This window comes from Sus scrofa, chromosome 17 (genome assembly GCF_000003025.6).
Source record: "Sus scrofa isolate TJ Tabasco breed Duroc chromosome 17, Sscrofa11.1, whole genome shotgun sequence".
In the NCBI taxonomy this organism is placed as follows: domain Eukaryota; kingdom Metazoa; phylum Chordata; class Mammalia; order Artiodactyla; family Suidae; genus Sus; species Sus scrofa.
The window spans coordinates 50,373,426-50,401,197 of NC_010459.5; the positions used below are offsets into that span (position 1 = coordinate 50,373,426).

Genomic DNA, 27,772 nt, shown 5'->3' on the forward strand with positions numbered 1-27,772 from the left:
CTCATTTATTTGTCAGAGAAACTGGGTCATGTGTCGTCTGGAACTGCCTGCCCTCGATTTGGCCAACTGCGTCCCTGGAGTGCATTTCACTCTCCCTTACACCCCACGTCTTCCAGCTGAGCAGTGAGGCCCAGAACTTTGATCAGAGAACGGGGTGATTTCTGTTGACAGGACGGCAGGTGGTGCTGTGCATGTGTCCGGCTGCACCGCAGCAAAAGGGACATCATGTCCAGCCATCTCTCCTTCTGCAACATTAATGACAAAGGTCCCCCAAAACCTTTCACCCAGTAGTTTTAGGCTCTACTGATGCCCCGCTGCCTGTGTCCGTGCTCTCATTAGAGCAGCGGTTCTCAGTCAGGGATGATTCTGTCCCCCAGAGGGCGTCTGACAATGTCTGAAGACGCCTGTGGCTGTCACAACTGGGGGAGGGGATGCGGCTGGCATCTTGTGGGTAGAGGTCAGGGATCCCACAGTGTGCAGGACAGCACCCCCGCCCCAAAGAATGATCCCTCCCAAAATGGCGATGTGGCTGAGGTTGAGAAATCCTGACTCTGACCCCGGCCCGCCCCGTTCCCTCCCAGGCCCAGGGCTCACCTGTTGATCTGGGTAACATACTGCTTCATCTCCTTCAGGGCCACATCCAGTTTGGTAAAGAGCTGCAGGTAGGCATCCTGGATCTCGCGGTCCTCCTGCTTGAGTAGGAAGCTCAGGCCCCGGTCCTCCTGGCCAAGGGCTCCACCAGCTGGCCCAAAGCTGCTGTCGTTGAGACCCAGCCATTGCGGGTCCCCCGCTGCAGCAGGCAGGCACTTCCAGGACGGGGCAGCCATGGTGGTGATGCAGTGCTGGGTGTAGGACATGGGGTTCAGGTGACCTGCAGTGGAGCGGGGGAGAGTTCAGCAGGAACCAAATCCCAGACACCCCACAAGCTCCTTAGACAGAGGGGCTTAAACCCTTTAAATCCATTTTAAGGACCACAATAAGTGTAAAAAGTTTCTCTTTTAAATATTCTTTTAATACATTAAATTACTTCAGTAAGAGATCTTTGGTTTGGTGCTAACATGTTTCCAATTATCCTTTTCCTGCCTGATATGTAGACATGATGGCTGGTACTCCAGCAGCCATTCTATTCCATGAGGAATCCACTGGGATAAAAGCAACATCTAGAGATGGCAGCATAGAAAGAAGGAGCCTGGATCCCTGAAGACTAAGATGCCACCATTCCAGCCCTGGACAGCTAGCTTTCAGACATGCTTCTGTATGCAGTGTGAGATCCGAACACGATTTTTGACAGACACATGCAATTACCTTGCTCTGGGTCAAGGCCGATGAGGGAGGGTTTTCTACCAAAGCGGATACTGAAGGACCTGCCAACCGAGGGCGTGGTCTTGGGGTAGGACACTTCCATGAGGTTGATGTGGCAATTGGTGGGGCAAAAGTCCAGGCCACACAGTGGATGGGGTTCCAGGAGTGCTTGTTTGAAGGGTGGGCTGACCCTGCTCTTTAGCTGAGCTGCAAACTGAGAAAGGTGGGGGACATGGGGTCATGATTCAGGGGTCTGGGAACTCTGGCCCACCCCCAGTACCCACCTCAACCTGGCCCAGGCTAGACACTCTGAAAGTGGACAAAATGCCAGTAGCTCCTAATGGAAAAGTGAATTCCACTGCACCATGTTTCACTAGATCCAAATTTCAGGGAAGGCCTGGAGAAACGGGAGGCCACTGAGAACCTACCCACATTCATTTCCCCATTTTTGCTGCACCTGAGCTATCCTGGAGGCACCATCTCTCCATGCCCCATGGTCCCTGAGGTTCAGGTAAGGCTGCCTCCCCATCCCTGCAGAGACTGGTACAGGGCTAGCTAAGGGACACAAGCCAAGCCAACAAGAGCTCTCATCGAGTTCCTTTTCTACTAGAAGAGGTTAGGGCTAGAGCTCTAAGGCTAGAGCTATGGGGTGGGGTGGGGGGGCGCCGGGCAGGGGGTGGGGTGGGCGTGGGACAGGCGGGCATCCTGACACCACATGAAAAGGGCCTGCCTGAGAGTGAAACCAACACAAGAAAACAAAGTCAACAGGAGGAGAAAGGCCCTGTTTTTATAACAGGGTGATATCTGTTTGAGTGCCTGGATACAACCTTGCCTGAAGCTCACCTCTGGACTTTTCAGTATTATAAACCAATAAATTATCCCATTTGTTTAAGCTAAGCTGAGTTGGGTTTGGACATTTACAACTGAAATAACCCCAAGGTGAGACCCTGCAGGGTGAAGGCACCTCCTGGTAGCAGGAGATCCTCTGGCCGATGCTCTCCAGCTTGGTGTCACAGATGTTGCGGAACTCATAGTGGGACATGGTCTTCATGTTGCTGCTCAGGCCATGAGCCTCCCACAGTTCTGCACGAAGACACTGTCATGGCAGCAAAGGCCTCGAGGATCTGTAGAAACATTAACAGCTACTGAGCACTCACTGTGCACCAGGGAGAATCTTAAGGGGTTTATCTGTCCTAGGAGGTCAAGTCTATTACTGGCCCATTTAACAGATGAGTAAACTGAGGCTAAGAGATAAGTCAGTCTCCTAAGCACCACAGCTACCAAGTGGTAGGCCAGGGCCTAGGATTCAGGGCTAAAGGCTAACTCTGAGGACATAGGAATCGGGCTACTCCACTCCCTCCCCCCAGGGCAGGCAGCACCCAGCAAGACCTTGGCAGTAAGGCCGAAGCAGCCACGGGGCTCCACGATCTTCTCTAGCACGTGGCACTTGATGCCTGCTGTGCTCACATATTCATACACCACGCCATGCTCCAGATGCACGTTGTCCACCGTCAGGCTGACCACAGGGCTGTCCTCCTGCAGGCTCAGCTGGGGACCCAGGGACAGCAGGGGGAAGTCTGGAAGCCAAAGGGACAGGTGACCCTGAGGAGAGGCACCAACCTGCAGGCCAGCCCTCTGACCCAGCACCGTGGGTGGCTCGTATGGACACATGAAGGTGACTGAAGCCTGGGCTGCAGCTCTGTTCACTTTTGCCAGCCCACTATTATCCATCTCCTGTTGCAGAAGATTTTCCTTCTAGGAATCAAACCCTTGCGCCCCATTCCCAGGCTATGTGGCTCAGAAAAGGGGACACCCCCCCCATCCACACCCTCCCCTAGTGGCAAAGCCCTAGCCAATCAGCATATTTGATTTCCCCTATTCACAGTGACTGGTTCAGGAACAAGCTTGTAATCCAAGCTGGGCCCATGAGAGTCAAGTCTAGACTTCTGTTCAGGCTACAAAGATGAGATATTCTTTTTCAACTGGATTCCAAGTTACCAGAGTCACCGAGTGGAGAAAATAGCATGTAAGAGGGAAATCAACACAGAGGGAGCAGAGCTGAGAACTGAGAATCAGCTTCCTCATTATATGAAGTGCTGGATCAAGCCAAACCTGAAGCTTGTTGACTCTATTCAGACTTTCTAGTTTGCTGAGCCAATGTTTTTATGTAGCCCATTTCAGATCTAATTAACACAAGCCCAGAGAGGCTGTGACTCCTCAAAGGCCACATAGCTAGACAGTGATCTATCTAGAAGTAAGTAGGTACTTTATTGGAGTGAACTGCTTTCCTTTCCACCTGCTCCAAAGTGTACCTCTCAACACTCACCCCATCACTCTTTCTCCCCTCACCCTCATACTGTGTCACCACTTGTCAATGTTTTTTTTCTTTTATTCATTGTCTGGCTCCCCTCATCCCAGTGCCCTGAGGGCAACGACCCTTGTCTGCCTTGCCAACTCATGTATCTCCAGCTCCTAGGAGAGTACCTGGCACACAGTAGGTGCTCCTACATGTTGAAGAGAAGAACGGAAACTGTCAGCCCCTCTCAGCATAGCTTACTGTCATCACCGTGGTCACCCACAAGCTGGGAAGGCAGCCCACAGCCCTTTCCTCTCAGAGGGGCATAAACTGAGCTTGGAGCTGCCAGCTAGCCTCTCCCCCTCCCCATTGGCCTGTCCCCTTTAGGTCCCTCTGCCAGGCTGGATGTTCCAGCAGCATGGGACAGCTCTCCAGACAACCCCATAAACCCTGGCTCTTTGCTGACTCCAACAATGTGACCAGCAAGGAGCCCAGAGCTGTCAGTCACACAGGCTCCAAAGCCCCTGGTTCTCCCTCGCCTCTGTCCCCACCCCCAGCCCGGAAGTACCGGGCAGAGTCTAGAGGAGGGACTGGAGAGGAGGGCTGTTATTCAAACTACAAGCATCCACTGAGTACCTACTATGTACCAGGCTCAGTTCTAGGCTCAGAGGTCACAGCAAGGAATGAAACAAACAAAATGCCTGTCCTCAGGGAGCTTACACTCTAGTGGAGAAAATAGAGAAAAACAATAAATAACTGGACGGTGCATGTTAACTAACACACAGTACGAAGAAAGATAAAACAGGGTGAGGAGACACCGAGGGACAGAAAGGACTTATTTAAGTACAGCACTCACGGTGGCATCTCTGAGGAGGTGACTATTGAGCAGGGAGCTGAGTGAGGTGAGGGGTATAAGGTCAGAAGTATTCTGGGGGGAGTTCCTGCTGTGGCACAGTGGGTTAAGACTCCAACTGCAGTGGCTCGGGTCATTGTAGAAGCACGGGTTCGATCCCCAACCCAGAGCAGTGGGTTAAAGTACCTGGCATTGCTGCAGCTGTGGCTCGGATTCAATCCCTGGCCCAGGAACTTCCATATGCCATGAGTGCGGCCATAAAAACTAAAAAAGAAAAAAAGAAAAAAAAAGTTCTCTGGGGGAGAACATTCCAGGCAAAGGGAACTGCAAGTGCAAAGGCCCTGGGGCAGGATTCCACTTGGCATTTACGACCAAGAGGGTGGATAGACAGAGCAGAGCAGAGAGGGCAAGTGGGAAAGTGAGGAGAAGTGAGGCAGGGGAGCGAGGCTGGGTCTGGAAGACCATGGCAAGGACTTGGTCTTTGCCCTGCATAGCATGGAAGCCAGTGGAAGGTTCTGTTCTACTTTTTGAGACTGGCCAGTAGGGGGCGAGGCAGGGCAGGCAGGGAGAGGAGAAAGCAGGCCACCGCTATAGTCCTGGTGAGGGAGATGGTGGCTCGGACCAGGCAGCGGAAGGTCAGGAGTTTGGTTTTGGCTGTGCTAAGTCTGCGATGCCCATGAAGCTTCCAGGGGTGTCAGGCAGAAACACAAGTCTGGGGGTCAGGGCTGAGGTGGAGCGAGACAGAGAAATGTGGGAGATCATGGTGGGCAGAATAACGGCCCTGAAGGAGCCCACGGCCCATCCCTGGATGCTGTGAGTCCCCTCGGTTACCTGGCAAAGAGGCATTACGGCTGCAGCAGGAAATAGGATGGCTAACCAGTGACTTTACACTAAGGCTGTTCTGGGTGATGCAGGTGAACCCAGTGTAATCACAAGAGGCCTGAATGGGCACATGGAGGCAGCAGAGTCAGATTTCAGGAGATGGCCGTCTGAGCAGGACTCAGACCAACACTGCTGGCTCTGCAGGCGGAGGGAGGGGGCCACCAGCCGAGGACAGCAGGCGGCTTCTAGGGCCTGAGACGGGCAAGTGAATGGATGCTCTGTAAAGCCACAGAGACGAACGTGCCGCGCCCTGCCCTACCTCGATGGCAGCCCAGTGAGACTCATTTCGGACTTCCAACGTCCAGAACTATAACCTAATGAATGCGTGTCATTTCAAACCACTATGCTTTGGGTACTTTGTTAGAGCAGCGATTAGAGACTAGTGCAGAGCAGATGGTGTCGAGAAGGATGGGAGGAGGGGACACAGAAGAGGTCCTGGTCCCCGCCGGCATCTCTGTCATGCTGCCCACCTGTCCCATTACCTGAGTTGGGCTGGTCATCCTCTTGGGCCCCGTCGCCATTGGGGTCCTCGCCGGGCACCCCCTGGGCCTCCTGGGCATCCTCATGGGTGTGGTAGACCCACTGGTACAGGCCCTGCGAGAGAGCAGAGTAAGAGGGGCGCCCAGGGAGGGTGGGACGGGGCCAAGGCACATGCTGTTCCCTGATGCCAAAGCTCAGGCTTTTACCCTGCTGCCGACACCACCTTCAGAGAGCCCTCCTAGACTTTGCTCTGGAACCTTCCTGAGGGACCTCCCATCACACTCAGCCGTCACCCGATATAGTCTATACTCTGCACAGAAGCCAGGGAAGGAGGACCCTTTGAAAATGTAAGTCAGCTCCAAGGGAGCAGAGACCTTGTCTCTCCTGTGGCTCCAGGGCTTAAAAATGCACCAGGCACATAGTAGGTGCTCAATAAATGCTTGTTAAATGAGCCAATAAATGAGCATCACCCACCAACAGACCCCAGCCCCCAACACAAGTATCATATCAATTTTTACCATCAATGTGACTATTTGCTCAAGGTGCCTGTGTGGTAAGAAAAGAGGGTCTTACTTATCACACCCATTTCACAGCTGTGAAAACTGAGGCCAGGACGTTTAAGGAAGCAGATGAGTCCTAGAGCCCAAGCCTAGCTCAGCCCTGCCAGGGAGGCAGCCCCACTTTTCCCAAAGCTGTGGTATCTTCAGGCTTTTCCCCAGAGAAGGGAGGGTGGCCCTCAGCCCCCACCCCAATGAGTAGGGCGTCCCTGATCCCCGAGGCTCCTGGGTGGCTCACCAGGGCCTCTTCTCGGCGGCTCCGGAATGCCTGGAAATGCTCCAGGACCTCTGGGGCTCCATCACTTGTCACGTTGTTGCCGTTGACCTTCAGGATGCACTGGCCGGCACAGAGCCCTGCAGCCGCAGCCTCGGAGCCTAAGGGGGGGACAGGAGTGCTTGAGGCTGGACGCCCCTGGGTGGCGCTGGTGGTGCCAGGCAAGGGCAGGCAGGTAAACTGATGAACACTGTCCCCCACCCCACCCGCCACCCCAACGCCCCCAACACCACCTCCATCCCTCCCACCCCAGAGCTACTCTCTACTCCCCCGCCAGGGGGCAGGACAGGTGCTGGCATTCCCATTTTGCAGCAGAAGAGACTGAGGCTCAGAGAAGTAGCAACCAGCCCAAGGTCACACAGCAAGGGAGGTGGGACTTGAAGCCAGGAACGCCTCACTCTAGAGCTTGCTCTCCTTCAAAGTCCTGCAAAAACCGTGACACTGGGGCCAGGAGCAGCCCCATCTTGCAGACAGGGAAACAGAGGTTCGGAGAGGCGAGCCATTCCAGGTCACGTGGCTAGGATAGGCCAGGCTTCCACCAGGTCTACCAGACCCCAAGTGTATGTTTCTCAGCTATTGCACGATTCCCAAACTGCAGGGCTTGGGCCCCAAGGTTTTGTGTGAAGGGTCTAGAAATGCCAATGAATGTCAAGCTTTGTTCACAGGAGAACAACAGGCCTGCATGGTGTGATGGCGACGAGTACAGGCCTGGACCCCAAGGGCTTGGGTTCAAACCCTGGCTCTGCCACTGACCACTGTGTGACCTTTGGCACGTTCCTTAACCTCTCTGTGCCTTGGTTTCCTCATCTGTAAAAATGAAAACACTAAACACACCTAACGCATAGGGTTCTTGAGAGATTAGGTGAGTTAAAATACATACGCATTTAGCTCCATGCCTGGCTCTTAGTACATACTCAGGTAATATCAGCTGTTTTAGTGTTTTTGCCCAGTTACCCATAAACACCTAGTCTTCTCTGCGATGCTCTAAGCCGGGGTTCTCGCCTCCACACCACTGACACTCTGGGCTGGATAACGCCCTGTGGTGGGGGCTGTCCTGGGCATCATCCCTGGTCTCTTCCCAGAGAGGCCAGTAGCCTCCCACCCCAAGCTGTAACAAGGAAGGCCATTTCCAGACACTGCCAGATGCCCCTGGAGAGCGAAACTGCTCCCAGCTGAGAAGCACTGCTTTAGGGATAACAAAATAAAAACCCACTTTAAAATATCAACAAATTCTTGGAGTTCCTTCGTGGCTGAAATGAATTCAACTAAGAACCATGAGGTTTGGGGTTCGATCCTTGCCCTCGCTCCGTGGGTTAAAGATCCAGTGTAGGTCACAGACACGGCTTGGATCTTGGGTTGCTGTGGCTGTGGTGTAGGCCAGCAGCTATAGCTCCAATTAGACCCCTAGTCTGGGAACCTCCATATGCCGTGGGTGCAGCCCTAAAAAAAAAAAAAAGTAACAAATTCTTGGCATTCCCGCTGTGGCACAACAGGATCGGGGTGTCTTTGCAGCGCCAGGATGCAGGTTTGATCCCTGGCCCAGCACAGTGGGTCCTGGTTGCCAGAGCTGTGGCTCAGATCTGATCCTGGGCCCAGAACTCCATATGCCACAGGGCAGCCAAAAAAGAAAAAAAAAATTAACAAATTCTTAGTAGCTTTCCGTCATGACATGCATTTTCGATCAATATATATTAAAAATACAACTGTGGGAGTTCTCTTGTGGCACAGTGGGTTAAGGATCCAGCATTGTCACGGCAGTGGCTTGGGTCACTGCTATGGGGTGGGTTCAATCCCTGGCCTGGAAACTTCCACATGCCACGGGTGTGGCCAAAAATTAATTAATTAATTAAAAATACAGCTATGACCATAAGAGTGGACAATGATGGTTTAAATTTTAAAAGTGGGGAGTTCCCGTCGTGGCGCAGTGGTTGACGAATCCGACTAGGAACCATGAGGTTGCGGGTTTGGTCCCTGCCCTTGCTCAGTGGGTTAATGATCCGGCATTGCCGTGAGCTGTGGTGTAGGTGCAGACGCGGCTCGGATCCCGCGTTGCTGTGGCTCTGGCGTAGGCCGGTGGCTACAGCTCCGATTCGACCCCTAGCTTGGGAACCTCCATATGCCGCGGGAGTGGCCCAAGAAATAGCAAAAAGACAAAAAAAAAAAAAAAAAAAAAAAAAAAAAGTGGGGCCCTCAGATGTAAAAAGGGCTAGAAACCCGGCATCTCAGGTCTATTTGGTTTCATCTCTGAGACATAGTAACCCCTTAAACAGCACATAAGAGAAGACAATACAGAAAGCAGAGGTCTCTAACTGTTGGTTTATGCTGGATCTGGCCACAGAACTGTGGCCAAAATTCCTATTTCTGGTTTCTTTAAAAAAATAAATAAAAATCTGGCAAGAGTAAGCCCCCTTCCTGCCTGGTAAAAATGAGCTTGAGCTGAAGAAAAACAGTCCCTTTTTAAGTGAACATGCATTGTTTCGCTTTGCCATAATCCTCACCATTCCTAGTGTCTTCCTTTCAGTCACCCCTTTGTAACTGCCTGACCCCTACAGGCGTTCGCATTTGCCAACGTTGGCTTCAAGCAAAGAAGGTAAGTGCTAACGGTGCTCCAGAGGCTCAGGCCTGGTAATGACAGTTTGGGAGCCTCCGAACTCCTTCCACACACACACACAGACCCTCTCCCAAAGGCCCCCTCTCCACCTCTTGGGCTCCTGCTCACCTCTCCCCACCGCGTAGACGTACGGCGGGGCAGCTCCCCGGATCTGGAAGCACAGAGCCTCTGGATGGTCGGGGACTTTGATGATCCTGCACCAACCAAGCAAAAGCAGCCGTAAGGTGAAGCAGGTCCACTAGGGGCCACCCTGAGGGAGCCCCTGCCTCCCAGGCTTTTGGGAAATCCAGCCCAGAAGAGGAGCAGCAGCAGGCTGTCCAAATATGCACAGAAACCTCGTCTAAGCAGAGCCCACAGCACAGTGTATTCAATTAATGAGGAGCACCTGGCTGCCCCTGGAGACTTAGTTCCACGCACAGAAATTCTGCATCACCCTCCCACCCCTTCTCCATCTCTCTCTCGATGACAGGAGGCCTCGTGATGGCCAGACCAGCACCTCAGTCAGTGAAGGTTTTATTCAGTAATCATGGATTTGAGAGGGTGACAAGTGACCCAGCACATCTTGGCGCTGATTCTGGGAAAATGCCCATGTGTCCGCAGAGAGCATGGTTTGAAAGCCCAGTCTTGGCCTTTCTGCGGGTGGAACACGAGACAGAGCGGGCAACACCTGCCCACAATTGCACATCAGGTGTCCTCAATCCAGGGACTTGGCTGCTGTCATCTGCTTCCTTCCTGAGGGCAGGTCCCCCACTCTGAGCCTCAGGATCGTCCCAACCAGCCAGATAAGGCCACCTTGGGGGCCTGTTCTCAAACTCCAGGTGTTTCTGGAACTTGGACCAGGTATGTTCCACCTTGGTGATTTCTGCCCCTTCCACATACCAACCAATCAATCATTTTCCTAAATTGGCTTGCCTTTTTACTGAAGTAATCCTATTAAAACTTCCATCATTCCCATCGATAGAAAACTGGGAGCATCTGCCTTAAATAGAAGGGAGACGTGAAGACCAAATGCACATGTTTTAAAATAGAAAATGTTTCTCCTTCTAGCCATATCTGGTACCCAACCACTTGTCACCACCCCCACTGCTGCCACGCCGGGCCGGGCCACCAGCCTCCTCACCACTCCCCCTGCTTCTATCTAGTCTTCACCTGCAGCCGGACTCGGCCAGAATCTACATCAGATCGCCCCTCACCTCTGCTCAGTCTTCCAGTAGCTCCACGGTCCTGACCACGGGTGAAGGCCTGACCACCACTGTCTGGCTGACCTCATCGCCCACTCTCCCTCTCACTTACTCTGTTCCAGCCCATTAGTTCCTTGAACATACGAGCCACGGTTCACCCCAGGGCCTTTGCACTTGTCATTTCCTCTACCTGGAACCCTTTCTCCAGTAGTTCGCTGGACCCCTTCTTCTACCTCCTTCAGGTCTTTGCCTCAGTTTTCAGTGGCCTCTTCCTGACTGCATCTCGCCACACAGCCCACCTCTGGTCCAGCTGCATTTACTGGTCCATGCTGGTACCACTGGGTTCAGTATGTCTGTCCTCGTCTGTCTCCTGCTCTGCCCTCCAACTAGACTGAGATCCATGAAGGGGGAGTTGGATCCATCCAGGCAGGGCTGGATCCAGAGCCTGAAACACCAGGCAGCCCACACTGGGCACTCGATACACATCTGTCCACTGAACAAAGGCAGTGGCACCGTGTCACGTGCCTGTAGAAGGGGCCCCAAGCACAGGGAGCCAGGACAGCTTGGGCCCCACCACCACCCCAGGACTCGGGCACCTCCTCCACCTGACACCCCGCCCTGGGGACACTCACTCTTTGGCCTTGGTGGCTACCAGGAGACGCAGCGGGCGGCGGGAGCAGAAAGACTGGTTGAGGATGGACTCCACCTCGGCGAAGGGCCGCAGGAACACCAGGTCCTCGTTGATGGAGTAGATCTTCCTCCCCACCTGCAGGCCGGCCATCTTGGGGGAGACATACACCCCAGGTCACTGGCCCCGTCCCCTCGTCACTAGGGAGCCCTGAGTGCATTCAGGCAGCACAGAGCCGAGCCCAGGACCCAAGTGTGACCGGAGTGAGCCCAGCAGGGCAACCCCGTTCTCCTCTGCGGTAAACAGCTAAGGGGGTGGCGCACCTTCTGGCCAATGAGCTGTGAAGGGATGCCTGCAGGGGGCGCTAACGGGAGGGACGATGCTCCCTGAGGACAAGCTGCCAGGCAGCCTGCCCCTGCCTCCCCCCACCGTGTGAGGACACCAGGCACTGAAGCCGGCACCCTGAGACCACGAGAGCTTGACCAGGAATGGTGAAGAGATGTGGACACTGAACCAAGATCACAACCACCTCCTAACCACGTATGTGAAATACGCGGCCGCGGGCTCGCCGCTGTGAGGCCGCAGGTGGCTACTACCCGCATCTAAATGCATCCCGCATCCTCACGAGGAGGCAAGCAGAGCACGAGGATAGGGAGGCAGGTGCCTCTCTCCCCCCACCTCCCCACCCCCTGGGAACAGCCGAGAGGACCTGGGGCCGAATCCTTGGCCTTCCTCCTCCAGGCCTTGCATCCGATCCGTGTCAGAGCAACACGCTTGTCTTATGCAAGCCGCTGGCCATTCCTTTTTTCCAGAATCAGAGCCGATTCAGACTGTTGGGGAGTTTCCTGCACCACCCCATGAGGCCAGCAGAGGGAGCTGGTGGCACAGGCTGGGGGCCGCCCCGAGCCTGGGGCTTGATCCCAGCTCCCCAGACACGGCAGACGAGACTCAGTTTCCCCACAAGGGCAGTGAGCAAGGAGGCCAGCCTGCCTCCAGGAGTAAGGAGAGATACCCACGTAAAGCTCCCCCATCATGTAGCCCGTGCCAGGGCGACCACCCTCTCAGCAGCCTCACCTCAGCCAGCGAGCCCCTCTGGACCGACTTCACCACCACCGCCTTGTTCTTCTCCTCGATGTCAAAGCCATAGTCCTCCTCCTGGGGCAGGATCTGAGGGCCCAACATAAGAGAGACAGTGAGGCCCCACCTCGGCCCCCACGGGACCAGGACCCTGTGGGCTCCTCATGCCCCAGATCTACCAGGGGTGGGGGTGAGGTGCGGCAGGAAGGAGTAAACCCAGGCAGCGCCCAGGAAGCAGCAGGTGCACAACACACATCACCTCACTGTCAAGGGAAGACCCATTGCTAGCTTGTCCCTGGCCCGTCACGGACCACGTGTTCGATTAGTTTTTTGTTTTGGTTTTTTCCCTTTTTAAGGCCACACCCACGGCATATGGAGGTTCCCAGGCTAGGGGTCGAATTGGAGCTACAGCTGATGGCCTGTACCACAGCCACAGCAACGTGAGATACGAGCTGCGACTGTGACCCACACCACAGCTCACGGCAACGCCAGATCCTTAACCCACTGAGTAAGGCCAGGGATCAAACCCGCAACCTCATGGATGCTAGTCAGGTTCGTTACCACTGTGCCACAACAGGCATTCCTTGTTTACTTTTCATTGCTGTCTCCCCTTCCTCCTCCCAACCTGAGGACAGAGGCTCCTTGATTCCGCCCTGCTGTCTCCTCATCTGCTGGCATACTGCAGGTGCTCAATAACATTTACTGGCTTAAGGAATAAAATCTATCCAAAAGTGTCCAGCCCACCAAGAACTTGGGGACAGGATTGGAGTTTAAGGAAGAGCATTCTCCCCATCACAGGATGACAGGCATGTGGGGTGTTTGGGGTCAGCGGTGGTGGGAATATAGGGAAATGTATTTATTCATTCAATGGACATTTTGCTGCGCTGCTGCCTGTTACCTGGACCAGGTACCTTACTGTTCCATTAACAGCACCGAACAAGACAGATCGTTCCTGCCCTGGTGCAGCTGACTGTCTAGTGCAAGAGACAGACTAGAAACAAACAAAAAACAGACTGTGATGCAGGGAGTGTAAAGCAGTTAGAATTAAAATAAAGCACTTAGAGAGAGAGAGAATGTGGCATGGCCTGGGCCAGAGGAGGTGATATCTCAGATGAGAGCTGAATGAAATGAGGAAGAGAGTTGATTTTTGGGGGTTTTTTTTTGTTTGTTTGTTTGTTTGGCTGCTCCCATGGCATGCAAAAGTTCCTGGTCCAGGTATCGAACCCTTGCCACAACAGTGACCCGAGCCACAGCAGTGACAATGCCAGATCCTTAACCACCAGGCCATCAGGGAACTCCTCCCAGACCAAATTTATAAAGAGTGGAGAAAAGTGCCCCCGACAGAGGGCACAGCATGTGCAAAGGCCCTGAGTCAGGCTTCAAGGTACTAGAGAATAAGAAAGACCAGAGTGGCTGGGCTGGGTGGGGTGAGGAAGGAGAGCACTTAGGAGATGAAGCTGGAGAGGCAGAAGAGTCTGGTAGACGGTAACAGACTTGATCCTAAGTGTGACAGGAGCACTGGGGAGCTTTCCTGTGGGAGAAACGGGCACTGGCACAGCAGCCCCTGAAGTACTACAGGAGAGAAGTTAATGAAGCCATCCTCCTATAAGGCTGATTTTGGCCCCATAGGGCCCCATATGGCAGCAGACCTAACCTCTCTGAGCCTTTCTCCCGGTTGCCCGCTGTGGGCCAGGTCTTAAGATGAAGGCTGCTGCTCATTGGTAGGCAGGGAAGCAGAATTTGGTGGGCTAGGCTGGTAAATATTCTCCCTTAAGTGCAAGGCTGTTTACAGCAACAAACCAGGCTGTTGTGCCAGCCCAGAAGACCCAAGGCTTTGTTGTGCAGGAGGAGTCATTTCAGGAGGTCATCTTCTCCCAACACTAGGCTGGGATGTAGCAGAGATGGAAAGGAAAAGAAGGCGGGCCCAGTAGGCCCAGTCTCACTTGTCAAGAGGGTAGTCTGGCTAGGAAAGGGATCTGGCCTCTGGGCGGTGTGGCCAGCCACCACCTAGAATGCCCCATCCCGCTGGGTACTCCCAGTTGAGCCCGACTTCTCTAGCTATCACCTGAAGTTGCCCCATTCCCAGGCCTGCAGGTGGGTCTGGGAAAGAAGAGGCAGTGTGGTTCAGCTCTGCTCCTACCAGCAGGCGCTTTGCCAGAATGTTCTCCACCAGCTTGAAGTCGTTGCGAAGCTGTTTGTTCTTGCTGCTGATCCCCTCCATCTCCTCATCTGCGTGGAAGCGGAAGTACTGGGACTCATCCTTGAACTCACTCTTCTCCAGCACTGCGAACGCACAGACACAAGAGCATGGACGGGGTTAGCTCACACAGGATGCTCTCAGCAGCGCCTGCCAACTGGCAGCCACGGGCCGGAACCAGCCCCCTGGACAAGTTTGGTTTGGCCAGCACAGTGTTCTCTTAAGTGGAATCATGAGCCAAGACTAACATATTAGGCTATGGCACATAAAAGTCTGGCTTTCTGAGTTCTCTTGAAAAATCTGAACCCACCCCACCTGTTACTAAGGCATATTACAAAGCCATGGGAATAAAAACCAGCGTGGGAGACTACAGCAGAAACAGATTAGAGAACGAGCAGAAGAGAATACCAATAACAAAAGAGGACAATGTTTACGGGGACTCTGCACAGGATGGATGTTGCATGACCACAGGGAGTATTCCACAGATGGCATGGGAAAAACTGACTCAAGGAAAACAATAAACAAAAAACTGGATCCCTACCTCACGTCATATATAACAATACACTCCTGTTGGGTTAAAGACCTAAACAGGAATGGGAAAACGAAAGCTCGCCAAACAAAATGCAGGAGAATATCTTTGACCTACAGCAGAGAGGGAGTTCCGGGACAAGAATCACCCCCCCAAATGCACTATGATAAAATTAAGGATTTTCGTTTGATAACAAGGCCAAAGGCAGGCCGCAGATTCAAAACTAACATACTGTCTAAAACCAACAAAGAATAAATATCTAGGAGTTCCCGTCGTGGCGCAGTGGTTAACGAATCCGACTAGGAACCATGAGGTTGCGGGTTCGGTCCCTGCCCTTGCTCAGTGGGTTAAAGATCCGGCGTTGCCGTGAGCTGTGGTGTAGGTTGCAGACGTGGCTCGGATCCCGCGTTGCTGTGGCTCTGGCGTAGGCCGGTGGCTACAGCTCCAATTGGACCCCTAGCCTGGGAACCTCCATATGCCGCGGGAGCGGCCCAAGAAATAGCAACAACAACAACAATAACAACAACAGACAAAAAGACAAAAGACAAAAAAAAAAAAAAAAAGAATAAATATCTAGAACATGCAAGAAACTCCAATAAATCAACCTGAGAAAGTGGGGAAATTCCTAGGTAAATGGGCAAAGGATATCAATGGGCACTTAGATGGGAAAACCCAACAGGGTGGCAAGTGTGTGAAAAAGAACCTAACCTCACCAATAAGCAGAAACAGACCACAGAGGAACACTCTAGACCAGGGACTGGCAAACTCAGTCCCTGTGGGCTGAATTGTGGCCCACTTCCTATTTTTATAAATAAAGTTTTATTGGAACATAGCCACACCCATTTATTAACATATTGCCTGGGGCTGCTTTGGGGCCACAGTGACCAAGCTGAATAATTGCAAGAGACTGCATGGTCTGCAAAGCCCAAACTATTTACTATCTGGGCCTTTACAGAAAAAAACCTTCCAACCTCTGTTCTAAGACAAGCTAGGAAAACGGATAAAAAGAACGAGGAACAACCAGCATGTGATAAGGTCCCTGTGACTTCTAGTGCTGGGCCCCCTGTGGAGACAGGATGACGTTCGCCTCATCTGCAAACAAGGACGGATCTGCTGTACCCCTTTCACAGGTGGGGAGACTAAGGCCCAGAGAAGCTAGATGAACTGCCTAAGGTCACAGAGCCCAGCCTCCTCTTCACCATACTGCCCTGCCTGGCCTGATAGAGGGGGTCAGGGACGATTACATAAAGGGGGCAGCTTCTCAAGTCAGTGGGCCCCTGAAAGAAGGCCGGCCAGCTGCCTTAGCTTCATGACATCCCTGCTGTCCCTGAAGACAGAAGCTGCCCAATCTGGTGACTATACCAGGAGGGCTTGCTTTTCTGTCTCCTCCTTCCCCAGGACAGCTAGCTGTTTGTGAGCATCTTTCTTGGGCCACCCCCACTACCTCCGTGGAGAGAACAGACACACAAATTGCTGCTTTCCCCAGACGGGCGCCGAGCCCCAGGAGGCCGGCGGGCTCCCCCTCCACTGTAAACAGGAGGCTGGACGACCCGGAGTGGGTGGAGGAAGCGCAGTGTTATGTCTCGGCTGAAATGTTTGGGGAAACAGCTGGAATCCCAGAGTCCAGGAGCTCAGCCAGGTGAGGGCAGACCACTCCCAACTTCCAGTCGAGGCCACTGGCCCATCTCTATGGGCCCAGATCCGGGTTCAAATCCCTGCTCAGCCCCTCCCAACTCCATGGCCAGTTAGCCTCTCTGAGCCTTGGTTTCCTCCTCTGTGGGGATAATGACTGCACCTGTGAGGACTAAATGGTGAGCCTCGGGTTCCCTGTATGCACCTGATGCGAGAGGACTGGACCACCAGCCTCGGAGGTCCCTCCCTGGGGACAGCTTGGGGCCTGGGGAGCGCCGATCGGACACCACAGAGGCGCCACGCAGGCCCCACCCCCGCCCTGCACCCTGCGCCCCTAACCTGCACTTTGTAGCAGCCACAACCCTCGGATTTGGCCCTTTCCTCTTTTCGCCAAGTTTTGAGTTCGTGGCCAGGAAGGAGGGAGCAAGGGCCGCGCCCTGCAATTTCCCTCCTGGAGCAACCCTGAGGGTGTTGGTGCCGCCCAGAGTCACGCCGGCAGAAGTGTCCTCCTCCAGCCGCCTTCCCAAAATAGCAGCTGGGGTGGACCCCTAATTACTCTCACCCACAAATGAGAGGTTCTGCCCAGCTGATGGGAGGGAGCCATGGAGCAGGGCCTGCGGGAAACAGGGCGGCTTTCGGGAACAGCCGAGGCTGCCCGGCTGGGCCGACCTGCACCTCTCAGCCCAGACAGGGAGGGGACAGCGGGGAAACTGAGGCTCCGGAGGCGGGCCTGTCTGCTGAGTCAGGCCTAGAAGCAGCCTGCCTGCCGGCTACCAGGCAGGGGGCAAATCTCACGATGTCTCATTGCATGGGCACTTCTCTCTCCTTGCTGAAGGGCCGGCCAGCAAGCCCAGCCGCCAGACCAGGGGTAGAAAACTGTTTCTCTAAATAAAGTTTTATTGGCTCACAGCCACGCCCACTTGTTTACCCTGCTTCCAGCGGCAGAGCTACGACAGAGACCGTGCACCTGCGAGGCCTGAAATATTTACTATCCGGCCCTCTGCAGACAGAGTGCCGGGCACAGGGCAGGAGCTGAGAGGAGCAAGGGCCAGAGGGCCTCGCTGAGGCTCACCCCACAGCTGCCACCACCTGGGTCCCAGCCACGCGGTCCCTCTGCTGGACCACGGCAGCTGCCTCCTCCCTGGCCTCTGCGCTTCTACCCTCACCCTCACAGACACTCTCCACAGCAGCCGGGGGTCTGAAGAGCCTCCGCTGGGCAGGCCCTCCTCTGCTCAGGGCCTCCCTCCCAGGACTCCCTCACTGGAGTCAAAACCCAGGGCCTCCTCAATGCTCACAGCAGTGTGGAACATGCACTCACTTCACTGTTTCTCTCTCACACACACAGAAACACACACACACACTCACGCACAGTAGAGCAAGACTTGTCCGTCTCATTCACCCTGGGTCCCCAGAGCCCAGGGAGAGAAGGGCACCCAGGCAAGTGACAAGGCCCTGGGGAATGTTCTGGAAACAGCAGAAAGGCTCCTCGGTGGGGGGTGAAAGTCCACGGTCCTGAAAGGGTAGGCGCCTCAGGGCTCCCCAGGGCCCTAAGGAAAGGCCAGAGCTCAGTGGTTGACCTGCAGCCTAGGATGCCAGCCTGCCTGGGTTCAAGTCCCAGCCCCTCCTAGTCATGTGACCTTGAGCAAGGGTCCTAAGTGCACGGGCTCCTGCTCCTCATTTATAGATGGGGCTGATCTTCATACCATCAAAGGATTGTCACAAGGATTAAACTAATTAATAGATGGGGCGGTGGCAGGAGGCGGCCGGGCAGGCAGAGGACAACTTCCATGTTAATTTAACAATGTGGTGCCAGGGCAATCGCCGTCTCCTGCCCTCTCCCCAGCTTCCTGCCTCAGGACCACCTCAGGACTCTGTCCCCTCATTCGTGCTTCTCCTGTGGGAAGAGAAGGGACTGCTGGATCTGAGGGCCGAGGCCCTGCCTGGCTTCCTTCCTCTCAGGCTCACAACCCACCTGTTTTTTGCCCCATGGACCCCTGTCCGCTCCTCCCTGGAAGTGTGTGGGCCAGGCCCACATCGTCCAGCCTCACTGCCCGCCCTGGGATGCCACGTCCCAGGGGGAGGCAGGGCTTGGGAACCCCACGGAGTTGACCTCAGATCGGGTGTGTTTTTCCAGCCAAGAATTACCAGCCACCTTGGTCCCCACTGGACATCTGAAGTGACCTCCCCAACAGTGCAGAATGGGAGTGGGGGGAAGGGTGGAACTCCTGGGCTGCCCCAAAGCCCTGGGGGGCCACAGGCCTGGACGGTGGGCCACGTCCAGCCCGGGCTCACCCATGGGCAGGCTGGGCAGCTGCCCACCACCATTTGCTCTCTCTGGGCCTCAGTTTCCCTTCCCTGTAAAATGCACCAGGGACCAGGGGCCCTGCCAGCTCTTCTTTTCCAGGACAGACCCCCCCGCCCCTGGGTTGGGTAAAGGGAAGGGGCGGATTACCGTGGTGCATGAAGCCGTTGTTACACAGGCCCACACCAAGTGCCACCGCCTCCTCGCGCGTCTGGCAGTCGCCCTGGAACAGAAGCAGAAGGGGAGGGTGTTAGGTGGACTAGCAGCCGAGGGCTGAGCCAGGCTGAGGAAAAGCCCATCACTATCCCGGGAACGGAGTCTCCGTGAAGACAAGGATGCGTCTGCTTTGTTTACCGCAGGATCCCCCAGCCGTGTGTGACTAATAAACCCCTGAACAAGAAAAGTATTTAATTGTATGGTAATTATTTTTTTTTTTTGTCTTTTGTCTTTTGTTGTTGTTGGTTGTTGTTGTTGTTGTTGCTATCTCTTGGGCCGCTTCCGCAGCATATGGAGGTTCCCAGGCTAGGGGTTGAATCGGAGCTGTAGCCACCGGCCTACGCCAGAGCCACAGCAACACGGGATCCGAGCCACGTCTGCAACCTACACCACAGCTCACGGCAACGCCGGATCGTTAACCCACTGAGCAAGGGCAGGGACCGAACCCGCAACCTCATGGTTCCTAGTCGGATTCGTTAACCACTGCGCCACGATGGGAACTCCTAATTGTATGGTAATTATTTAAATGTGATAAATGCATTGTATATCACGTGAGAAACACCACGAAATAGAGATTTTATGTGGCAGACTCTTGGTTGCCCAGCAACAACCCTCCCCCAGCCATCCTGCCCTAGCACTAAAACCCTCAGTGTTACAGACGGCAACACATCTACCTAAACAACCAAGACCCCAGCCTCCCTTACGGCCAGCCGTGGCCGATGAGATATAAACAAAAACCAATGATGAGGAGCTCCAGCAAAATGCTCTTTGTCCCTGGCCCTTCCTTTCTTTCTCTTCCTCCCCCCCTCCCCCGGAACAAAGATGTGATGGCAGGAGCTCCTGCAGTCATCCAAGACCACAGTGTGACATCAAGAACAGAAACATGCTAAGGATGGCAGAGCAAAAAGAAAGAGTGTGATCCGCACAGATATCATGAGGTTATCCCAGCAGCTCTGGGCCACCAACCTCTGGGCTTCTCTAATACTGAAGAGAAATAAACCCCTCATTCATTTCAGCCTCTGTAGTTGCCTCTCTGTGCCTACCTGACCTAGCTCCAGCCAGTGAGATATCAGAAGCCTACCAGAGGATTCTGGAAAATATCTTCCTCCCTGATAAAAGGGAAAACAGCAGTACCCCTCTCTGCCTGGGATAAAGTCACGCGAGGCCAGACTGAGGCCACCATGGTTGGTGTATCACCGCCCCCCCCCCAAGCCCCCGACCCCCTGCCAGCAGCGGAGGGGCCAGGGAGGGCATTCCTCAGCTAAAGGAAAATGAATTCAGAGGCAGCCAAGGCCAAGGCCAGGGCTCAGACCTGGAGCAGAGAGCCTAGGGGAGCCGTGGCCTCAGTGCCTCGCTGCACTGGCTGCCCTGGGCTGACTCATGGAAGACTAATCTGTCCTATGGGACCCTAGGCCAGCAGCTGGAGGGCCGAATACTCAGAGCCCTGCCGGGGGAGGCGGCCGTGCATGCCAGAGGCTGTGACTGCAGCAGCCGCCCCCAGCTGTGAGGCCAGCAGGCCCAGCTCTGCAGCCTGGGCGGCCCAGGCAATCATCAACCCCCTCACAGTCTGGGCTCCCAGCCCATCCCTGCCCCAAAGGGCCCTGAGGTGACGCACGGGGAGGGGGGGGTAAAGTTAGGACAGCAGCGGGATTCCCTAGTGAAAAGTGAAATACACTGACCCTGGATGCGCCCACCACCGGTGAAGCCAGCCCCCACCCCACATCCCACCAGCTGTGGGGAAACCAAGCCACCAAGTGCCCATTTTCTGCCTTCTGGGAGGAAGGCACAGGCACACGGAGGCTGTGCAGTTAATCTCACCACTGCCTCTCTCCCACCCCCACTCGCACACCAGGCCCCCGTATGGCTCCAGCCACACGGGCCCTGTGTTGCTCCTTCCACATTCTGCCAGCGACCCCACCTCAGGGCCTCTGCACTCACTCCGTCCTCCCCCTGGAATCCCTGCCCTGGCTTTGCAGGTCTCAGAGCCCACGTCAGCTCCTCAGAGTGGCCTTGCCCCAGCTGCCTTGCTCATCGGCCCAGAGGCAACCACTCTCATTAACCCCATTTGACCCACGAAGAAACCGAGGCACAGACAGGCCTGGCACTTGCCACAAACAGGGAAGCTCGGGGAGGCCTGGCCGCCCAAGGTTACGACCCAGGCTCTTGTCCTGACCCTGTTCATCCTTTGCTTCCTCTGCCAGAGCCCTGAGCTGCCAGCCCGGCCTTCGCCATCCTGTGCCGGAAACCCTGCCGCCGTCAGCACCACCATCTGCCTGACCGCAGGGATCGGCGTGGCGGGCACTTTGGGCACGATTCTGGGCAGCCAGCGCAGGAGCCGGCAGAACTGGGCCCTCCCGCCCCTGGCTCCTGGCCTGCCCCTGCTCCCTCCTGCCCCCACCCCCTGACTGCCTCTGCCCAGGGCGTCCTGGAGCCCAGGCAGCACTGAGCGAAACCCAGGGAGCAGAGAGGTGAAGAGATGAAACTCTGGAGCTGGAGTCCTGGGGTTCAAACCCCAGCTTGGCCAAGCTGTGACGTGGGCAATTCCTCAACCTCTCTGAGCTTCGTTTCCTCACTTGTACTTTTTTATCCCCAGATTTAACTCTCCAAGGCCTCTGCCACCCCTCAGTACGGACCCCACCGTACAGGCTACAATCAATACAGAGGGCTACGGTTACCCTTTCGGCTATTACCGACGCCCCCCCATATACACCAGCTTATAAGCACACCCCATTCCTGTGTGCCCTGAGGCATCTTACATATGCTGAGCCTCGGTTTCCTCATTAGGGAAATGAGGATAACAACTGTTTTCTGAAGATTAAAGGAGATAATGCACAGAGAAGGTCAGAAGTGATCCAGGACATAGCTCGTCCGTCAAAGGACCAAGACCGCTCTTATCCTCAGAGCGCCAAGAACTTTCATCTGATTGGTTGGTAGGGGCCCCTCCCCCAGCCTCACGGGATGAACTCCGAGGAATTCTAAGCCACCCTCAGCACCCCCTGTTCTCTTCCCCTGGGAGTGGTTTAGGGGTACATGCAGAACCCATGTCTCCATGAGCCCTAAGGGGAAGACCACTGGGAAAGGGAGGGGACTGGACAAAGTTTCCTCTCCCGACAAACAGAGTGAGAAAGCTCTTTCCAACGCCACTGCTGGCTGCCCTTGGCCATGGCCCTACATAGATGTGATACGTGGAGCTGTGGCAGCCGTCTTATGATGATGAGGCAGCTGGCAAGATGGCAGAACAAAAAAAATGGAAAGAGCCTGCATATAAACAGCATTGTTGAGGACCGTGAACTCTGGACACCTGGTTACATGAGCGAAGAACATCTTTATTGTGTAATAGAGGTTTCCTATTATAAGAGAGAAAAATGTCTTGACTGCCTAAGTCAGGTTTCTTATGATGCACAGCCAAAAGTAGAGAGGAGCTAGTGGGTTCAATCAGCATTTTGTTTTCAGGAGCAGAATGACCTAGAAGCTAGAAATGAAGATGTGTTCAAAGCAAAATAACCCTCCTGAACAACGTAATTATGTGTTTTCTTCTTGATGCTCCCGCTAAGGCACAAGGTGACGATGACTCTTGAAATCAAGACTTGCTGTAACCAGATGTCCCTGTGGCTCACTCTCCACTCAAAAGTCGCTGCTCAATGTGACCTGCTCAGACCCCCTGTGACACTGCAACACCCCAGCCGTTTAAAAGGTCCGCTCCCCCCACCCCACCCCCCAGTGGCTCCCACGCTCTCGATTCCCACCACCAAGCTGGTGCCTGGCACCAGCTAACATAGTATTTTACTTCTTTTCCTTATTTATTAAAGGCCTCCCTTACCCCTCAGCAGAAGTTAAGATCCACGGGGGGAGGAGTTTGTCTTGTTCACTGCTGCGTCCCCAGAACCGAAAACAGTGCCTGATACACTGCAGGTGTTAAAGAGGGAAATGGATAAATGGATGAACCCAAGAGCCCTCTTGTTGGATTTCTCTACACTCCCGTCTACCTCCTCACTTTATTTTATTTTTTGCTTTTTTTAAGGGCCGCACCTGTGGCATCTGGAAGATCCCAGGCTAGGGGTCGAATTGGAGCTACAGCTGCTGGCCTACGCCATAGCCACAGCCATGTGGGATCTGAGCTGCATCTGTGAGCTACACCACACCTCACGGCAACGCCGGATCCTTAACCCACTGAACGAGGCCAGGGATTGAACCCATGTGCTCATGGATATTAGTCAGGTTCACTACTGCTGAGCCACCACAGGAACTCCCTATCCCCTCATTTTAAATACTGCCCAGGAGCTAACAAGGAACAGAGCATCTGCAGCAAGATGCTACCTGAGCAGCAGGTGTGCAAAGCCTACCCCTCCCCCACCCATCTCCTCCATCTCCACTGGGGAGGCCAAGGGGCACCCCAAAGGAGAACGCCCAAGGAGAAAGCTTGATTTCCCCAGAAATACTGGTGTTTCATCCCTGCCTCCCCATCACTGTCAATGGTGCTTCCAGCACCCACCACACCCAAACCCCAGGACCCATCCTTGATCCCCACTCTGTGTGGGGCTCCATCCTGTGCAAACCATCTCCAAACATTTCCCAGGATCACCGCTCGACAGCTCGGTGACTCACCCCACTCCCAGCTCATGCCTGGGATTTGCCACTTAAGGCAAACCCCACACTTATGCTTTGAAACCAATGGGCAGCCGTGGGCACCAGTGCAGCTTGGGAAACATAAGGCCACAGAAAGGGCTGAGGTAGGTTTCAGAGAGCCCTGCCCCCTGGCATATACTGGGTCTGAACAAAGGACTTAAAAAAACAAAACAAAACAAAACAAAAAACCCTCCAGGTGTCACCCCTCACCTGTCGCACAGTACACTCAAAAGATGGGACGCCAAGCAGATCGCCCCAACCCCTCCCCAGCTGTTTCCCAGTCTTACTGTTCCTGCGCCCCCAAAGCCCTCCTCAATTTCTCCAGGCTTCTATACTGCATGTGACTATGAGGCACCTTGAGTCTTTTGTGAAGGAAATGAGGAATTATAAAAACAGTTCCATTTTTTGAGCGATTACTCTGTTCCAGGCACCATTCCAAGCATTTTAGATGATTAACTCATTGACTCCCCAAAATCATCCAAAGGGGAAGGTACTGGGTTTTTGTTTTTATTTTTGTTTTCTGCTTTGTAGGGCTGCACCCGAGGCACATAGAGGTTCCCAGGCTACACCACAGCTCACGGCAATGCTAGATCCTTAACCCACGAGTGATGCCTGGGATCAAACCTGCATCCTCATGGATACTAGTCGGATTCTCCGCTGGGCCACAACGGGAACTCCAGAAGGTATTGTTTCTAGCTTCATTTTACTGGTGTGGAGACTGAGGCACAGAGAGGTTAAGAAGCTTCTCCAAGATCACTCAGCTAGGAAGTGGCAGTGCTGAGATTTGAACCCAGGCCTGCCTGGCTATAATTAAAGCACATGCTCTGGGCTGGCTTCAGGGTATCCTAAGGAAGGGCAGTGAGTCTGATGATTAGCAGTTCGTGCTGCCCAGCCGTGTAAATGTGAATTCAAATCCAGGGTCATTTCAAGACCTCCCACGCCTTAGGGCCCCACATCATGGCAAACACATTACAATGCACCCACATCCTACATTAAATACGTTTGAGGGGCTTGAAAAATGTTTTTCCAGGATTTTTCTAAACTTGCTTTTGAAGCTATTTGGCACAAAGAAGCATTCACTTGACACAGATTGGCTATGATTTCTAGGCAATCATCAGGAATTTGTTCAACATGAGAAAATCCAGGCAGCAAATTGGTTTTGAATGGAATGAAGTTTTTATGAATGCTAAATTTAACAATTAATGTGGCTGTCACAGAACTGCACTCTGTAAAAGTTTGAACATTCATTCATCTTGATTTTGCAGTTGTCTCCTCGTCTTTGGAGCCAATACATTCTTCTTACCATGAATGAATGTTCTTACAGGCTCCCTGAAAAGTTCGCAGAACTGAGGCACAAGTGGGTGAGATGGGCCCGTCTGAGCCCCAGCTTTGCTGCCCTAAGGCTGTGTGCTCTCGGACCAGGTACTTGGCCTCTCTGGGCCCCAGTTCCCCATCTGTATGTGCACTGGAGGACTCAATGAGATACTGCACAGCCCAGACAGAGACTGGTCCAGAGTAAGGGCCCTATGAACAAGAGCCATAAAGGACAAGAGGCAGGATGATAAGAGCATTCACTGCACCTCGATGGAACAATTGCCTTTGGGAAGTTGCAGCAAAACCAACGTGTAGATTTTCCAAGACTCAGCTCAGTTCCTGCTCAGGGGATAACTCCATACAGAGGATTCACTTTGGTGCCAGGAGGAGATCAACTTGGGCCGCACCCTTAGGATATGGAAGTTCCCAGGCTGGGGGTGGAATCGGAGCTGCAGCTGCTGGCCTACGCCACAGCCACAGCAACGCGGGATCCGAGCTGCATCTTCGACCTACACGGCCGCTCACAGCAACGCCAAATCCTTAACCCACTGAGTGAGGCCAGGGATCGAACCCACATTCTCATGGATACTAATCAGGTTTGTTACCACAGAGCCACAATGAAAACTCTGCCATCCCAGGTTTAAAAGAGAAACTCTCAAGGCAGCAACCACCCAGGTGTCCCCTGACTGATGGATAAATAACACGTGCTCTAGCCTCACAAGAGAATATTATTCCGCCTTTGAAAGGAAGGAAGTTCTGATACAGGCTACACCGTGGGGAAACCTTGAAGACATGCTGAGTGAAAGAGCCCATCACAGAAGCACGAACGCTGTATGACAGCACTTGCACCGGGTACCCGGAGCAGCCAGTTCATAGACAGAAAGAGAAGAGTGGTTGCCAGGAGCGGGGAGAGGACGGAACGGGAAGTTACTCTTTAATGGGGACAGAGTTTCTGTTTTGCAAGATAGAAAGTGCTTTAGAAAGTGGACGGTGGTGACAGCTGGATAACAAGAGGAATGGACTCAAGGCGACTGAACTGTACACTTAAAAATGGCTCAGATGGTAAATGCTACGTGCATTTTACCACAATGAAAGAATAACAACACATTTTTTAAAAAACCTCCAGGGCCCACGTCCTGGTCAGCCCGTCCGTCCCGGGTGGTGGTGGAGATGCTCTCACCTGGGCCAGCAGCCAGTCCACCAGCTTGCTCCCGGGCAGCACCGACTTGTACGTCTTCAGGTGGTAGTCTCGGTCTCTGCGGGGGGAAGCAGGCCATGAGCAGGTCAGTGGGGCGGGGTGGGGGCAACAGTCCCAACGTCCCTGCTCGAAGTGCTCAAGGCCCAAGGATTTCCAGGCTCTCCCAGCCGTGGGTTGGATGCAGGGGGCCGGCCCTGACTCCATGCCTCAGTCTCAGTGTCACCTGGGGCAGGTCTGTCCCAACCCAGGACCCCGTTATCGCCAACAGTGCGATGGGGCAGGGGCTCCAAGGCTCTGAAAACTCCCTCCAGCCTGGCTTTTCAAGCAGGGGTGACCACGCCCTCTAAGGACACAGGGCTGTGGCTGGAGACATGTTTGGCTGCCACGACCCAGCTGGGGGTGCAGAGGTACTGCCAGCATCTAGAAGGTAGCGACCAGGATGCTCTTTTTCAAGGGCCACTCCTGTGGCACGTGGAAGTTCCCCGGCTAGGGGTTGAATCGGCACTGCAGCTGCTAGCCAACACCACAGCCACAGCAACGCCAGATCCAAGCCGTATCTTCAACCCACATCGCAGCTCAGGGCAACGCCAGACCCAGATCCTTAACCTACTGAGCGAGGCCAGGGATCGAATCCGCATCCTCATGGATACTAATCAGGTTTTGATTCTGCTAAGCCACAATGGGAACTCCCCAGGATGCTCTTAAAAGCCTCTAACTGCCCAGAACGGCCCCCAAACAATTATCCAGCCTATACTGTCAAGAACGCTGAGCTCACAGAAACCTGATTTACTCTGAATGGTGAGAAAAACTTCCAGCTCTTTCCTCTTTTTTTTTATTGTTATTAACATTCGAGTGTTGAGAGGTAATAAAGCTATACAGACGCGTCAACGCCCCTGTGGGCCGGTGTGCACAGCCAGCACCAAGCAGAGGGCAGGGGTCTGTGCTGGTCCTGGCTCTTTGCTGACACACATGCTGACCTGTCATAGCATCTACCTCCTGCACACTCTTGGTATGAAGGCTTGCGCTGACCTTGCAGCCGGACCGCAACAATTTCTCAGCCTTTGAGTTTAGGTGGCCAGCCCCTTGGGGCTCTTAGAGGCCAGCTGGGAAGTTCTCAGGCTTTCAGGAATTGGGGGCCCAGCAGGTCACATGTGCGGTAAGTGGGGATCTCCTGCTGACCCAGCCACTTTCTCCTCTGGGGGCTGACAGAGGGGCCTCTCCCGCAAGGTCAGAGGCTGGACCGAGGTGGCCCTACCTGCCTTCTGGGCTTGCAAAAAGGCAAGGAAGCAGATCGAGAGATGAAAGGGGCTCCCCGGGCCTGACCTCCGATGAGGCACAGGAAAAGCCCCTCCTCCCCACTCCCGTGAGCTGTCGGGACAGGGGGGCAGAGGCATCAGCAGCAGGTAAGGATAAGGTCACCCTCCCTGTCCCTGCATCCATCACCATAAGCTTCAGGGTAAAGACAAGCACCAACTACCCGCACCAATAAAGCCCTTACTATGTGCCAGGCGCCATTCAAATTTAATCCTCATGACAACTAAGGGATGGGAGCTATTCTTATGCCCATTTCGCAGATGCAGAAACAGAGGCAAAAGAAATGAACACCCTCTCAACAAT

The 27,772-nt window shown here is 54.1% G+C and overlaps 1 protein-coding gene across 1 annotated transcript in view; it reads right to left on the reverse strand.

Annotated features, from left to right (window-relative positions):
• PREX1 (phosphatidylinositol-3,4,5-trisphosphate dependent Rac exchange factor 1) overlaps positions 1-27,772 on the reverse strand; it is a 198,130-nt gene that overhangs the window by 21,153 nt on the left and 149,205 nt on the right. Inside the window, 11 exon segments of the mRNA XM_021078040.1 lie at positions 595-871; positions 1,306-1,516; positions 2,692-2,879; positions 5,816-5,927; positions 6,609-6,745; positions 9,364-9,449; positions 11,069-11,217; positions 12,139-12,231; positions 14,282-14,424; positions 18,952-19,024; positions 26,138-26,213. Of these exon segments, the coding sequence (XP_020933699.1) occupies positions 595-871; positions 1,306-1,516; positions 2,692-2,879; positions 5,816-5,927; positions 6,609-6,745; positions 9,364-9,449; positions 11,069-11,217; positions 12,139-12,231; positions 14,282-14,424; positions 18,952-19,024; positions 26,138-26,213 (1,545 nt within the window).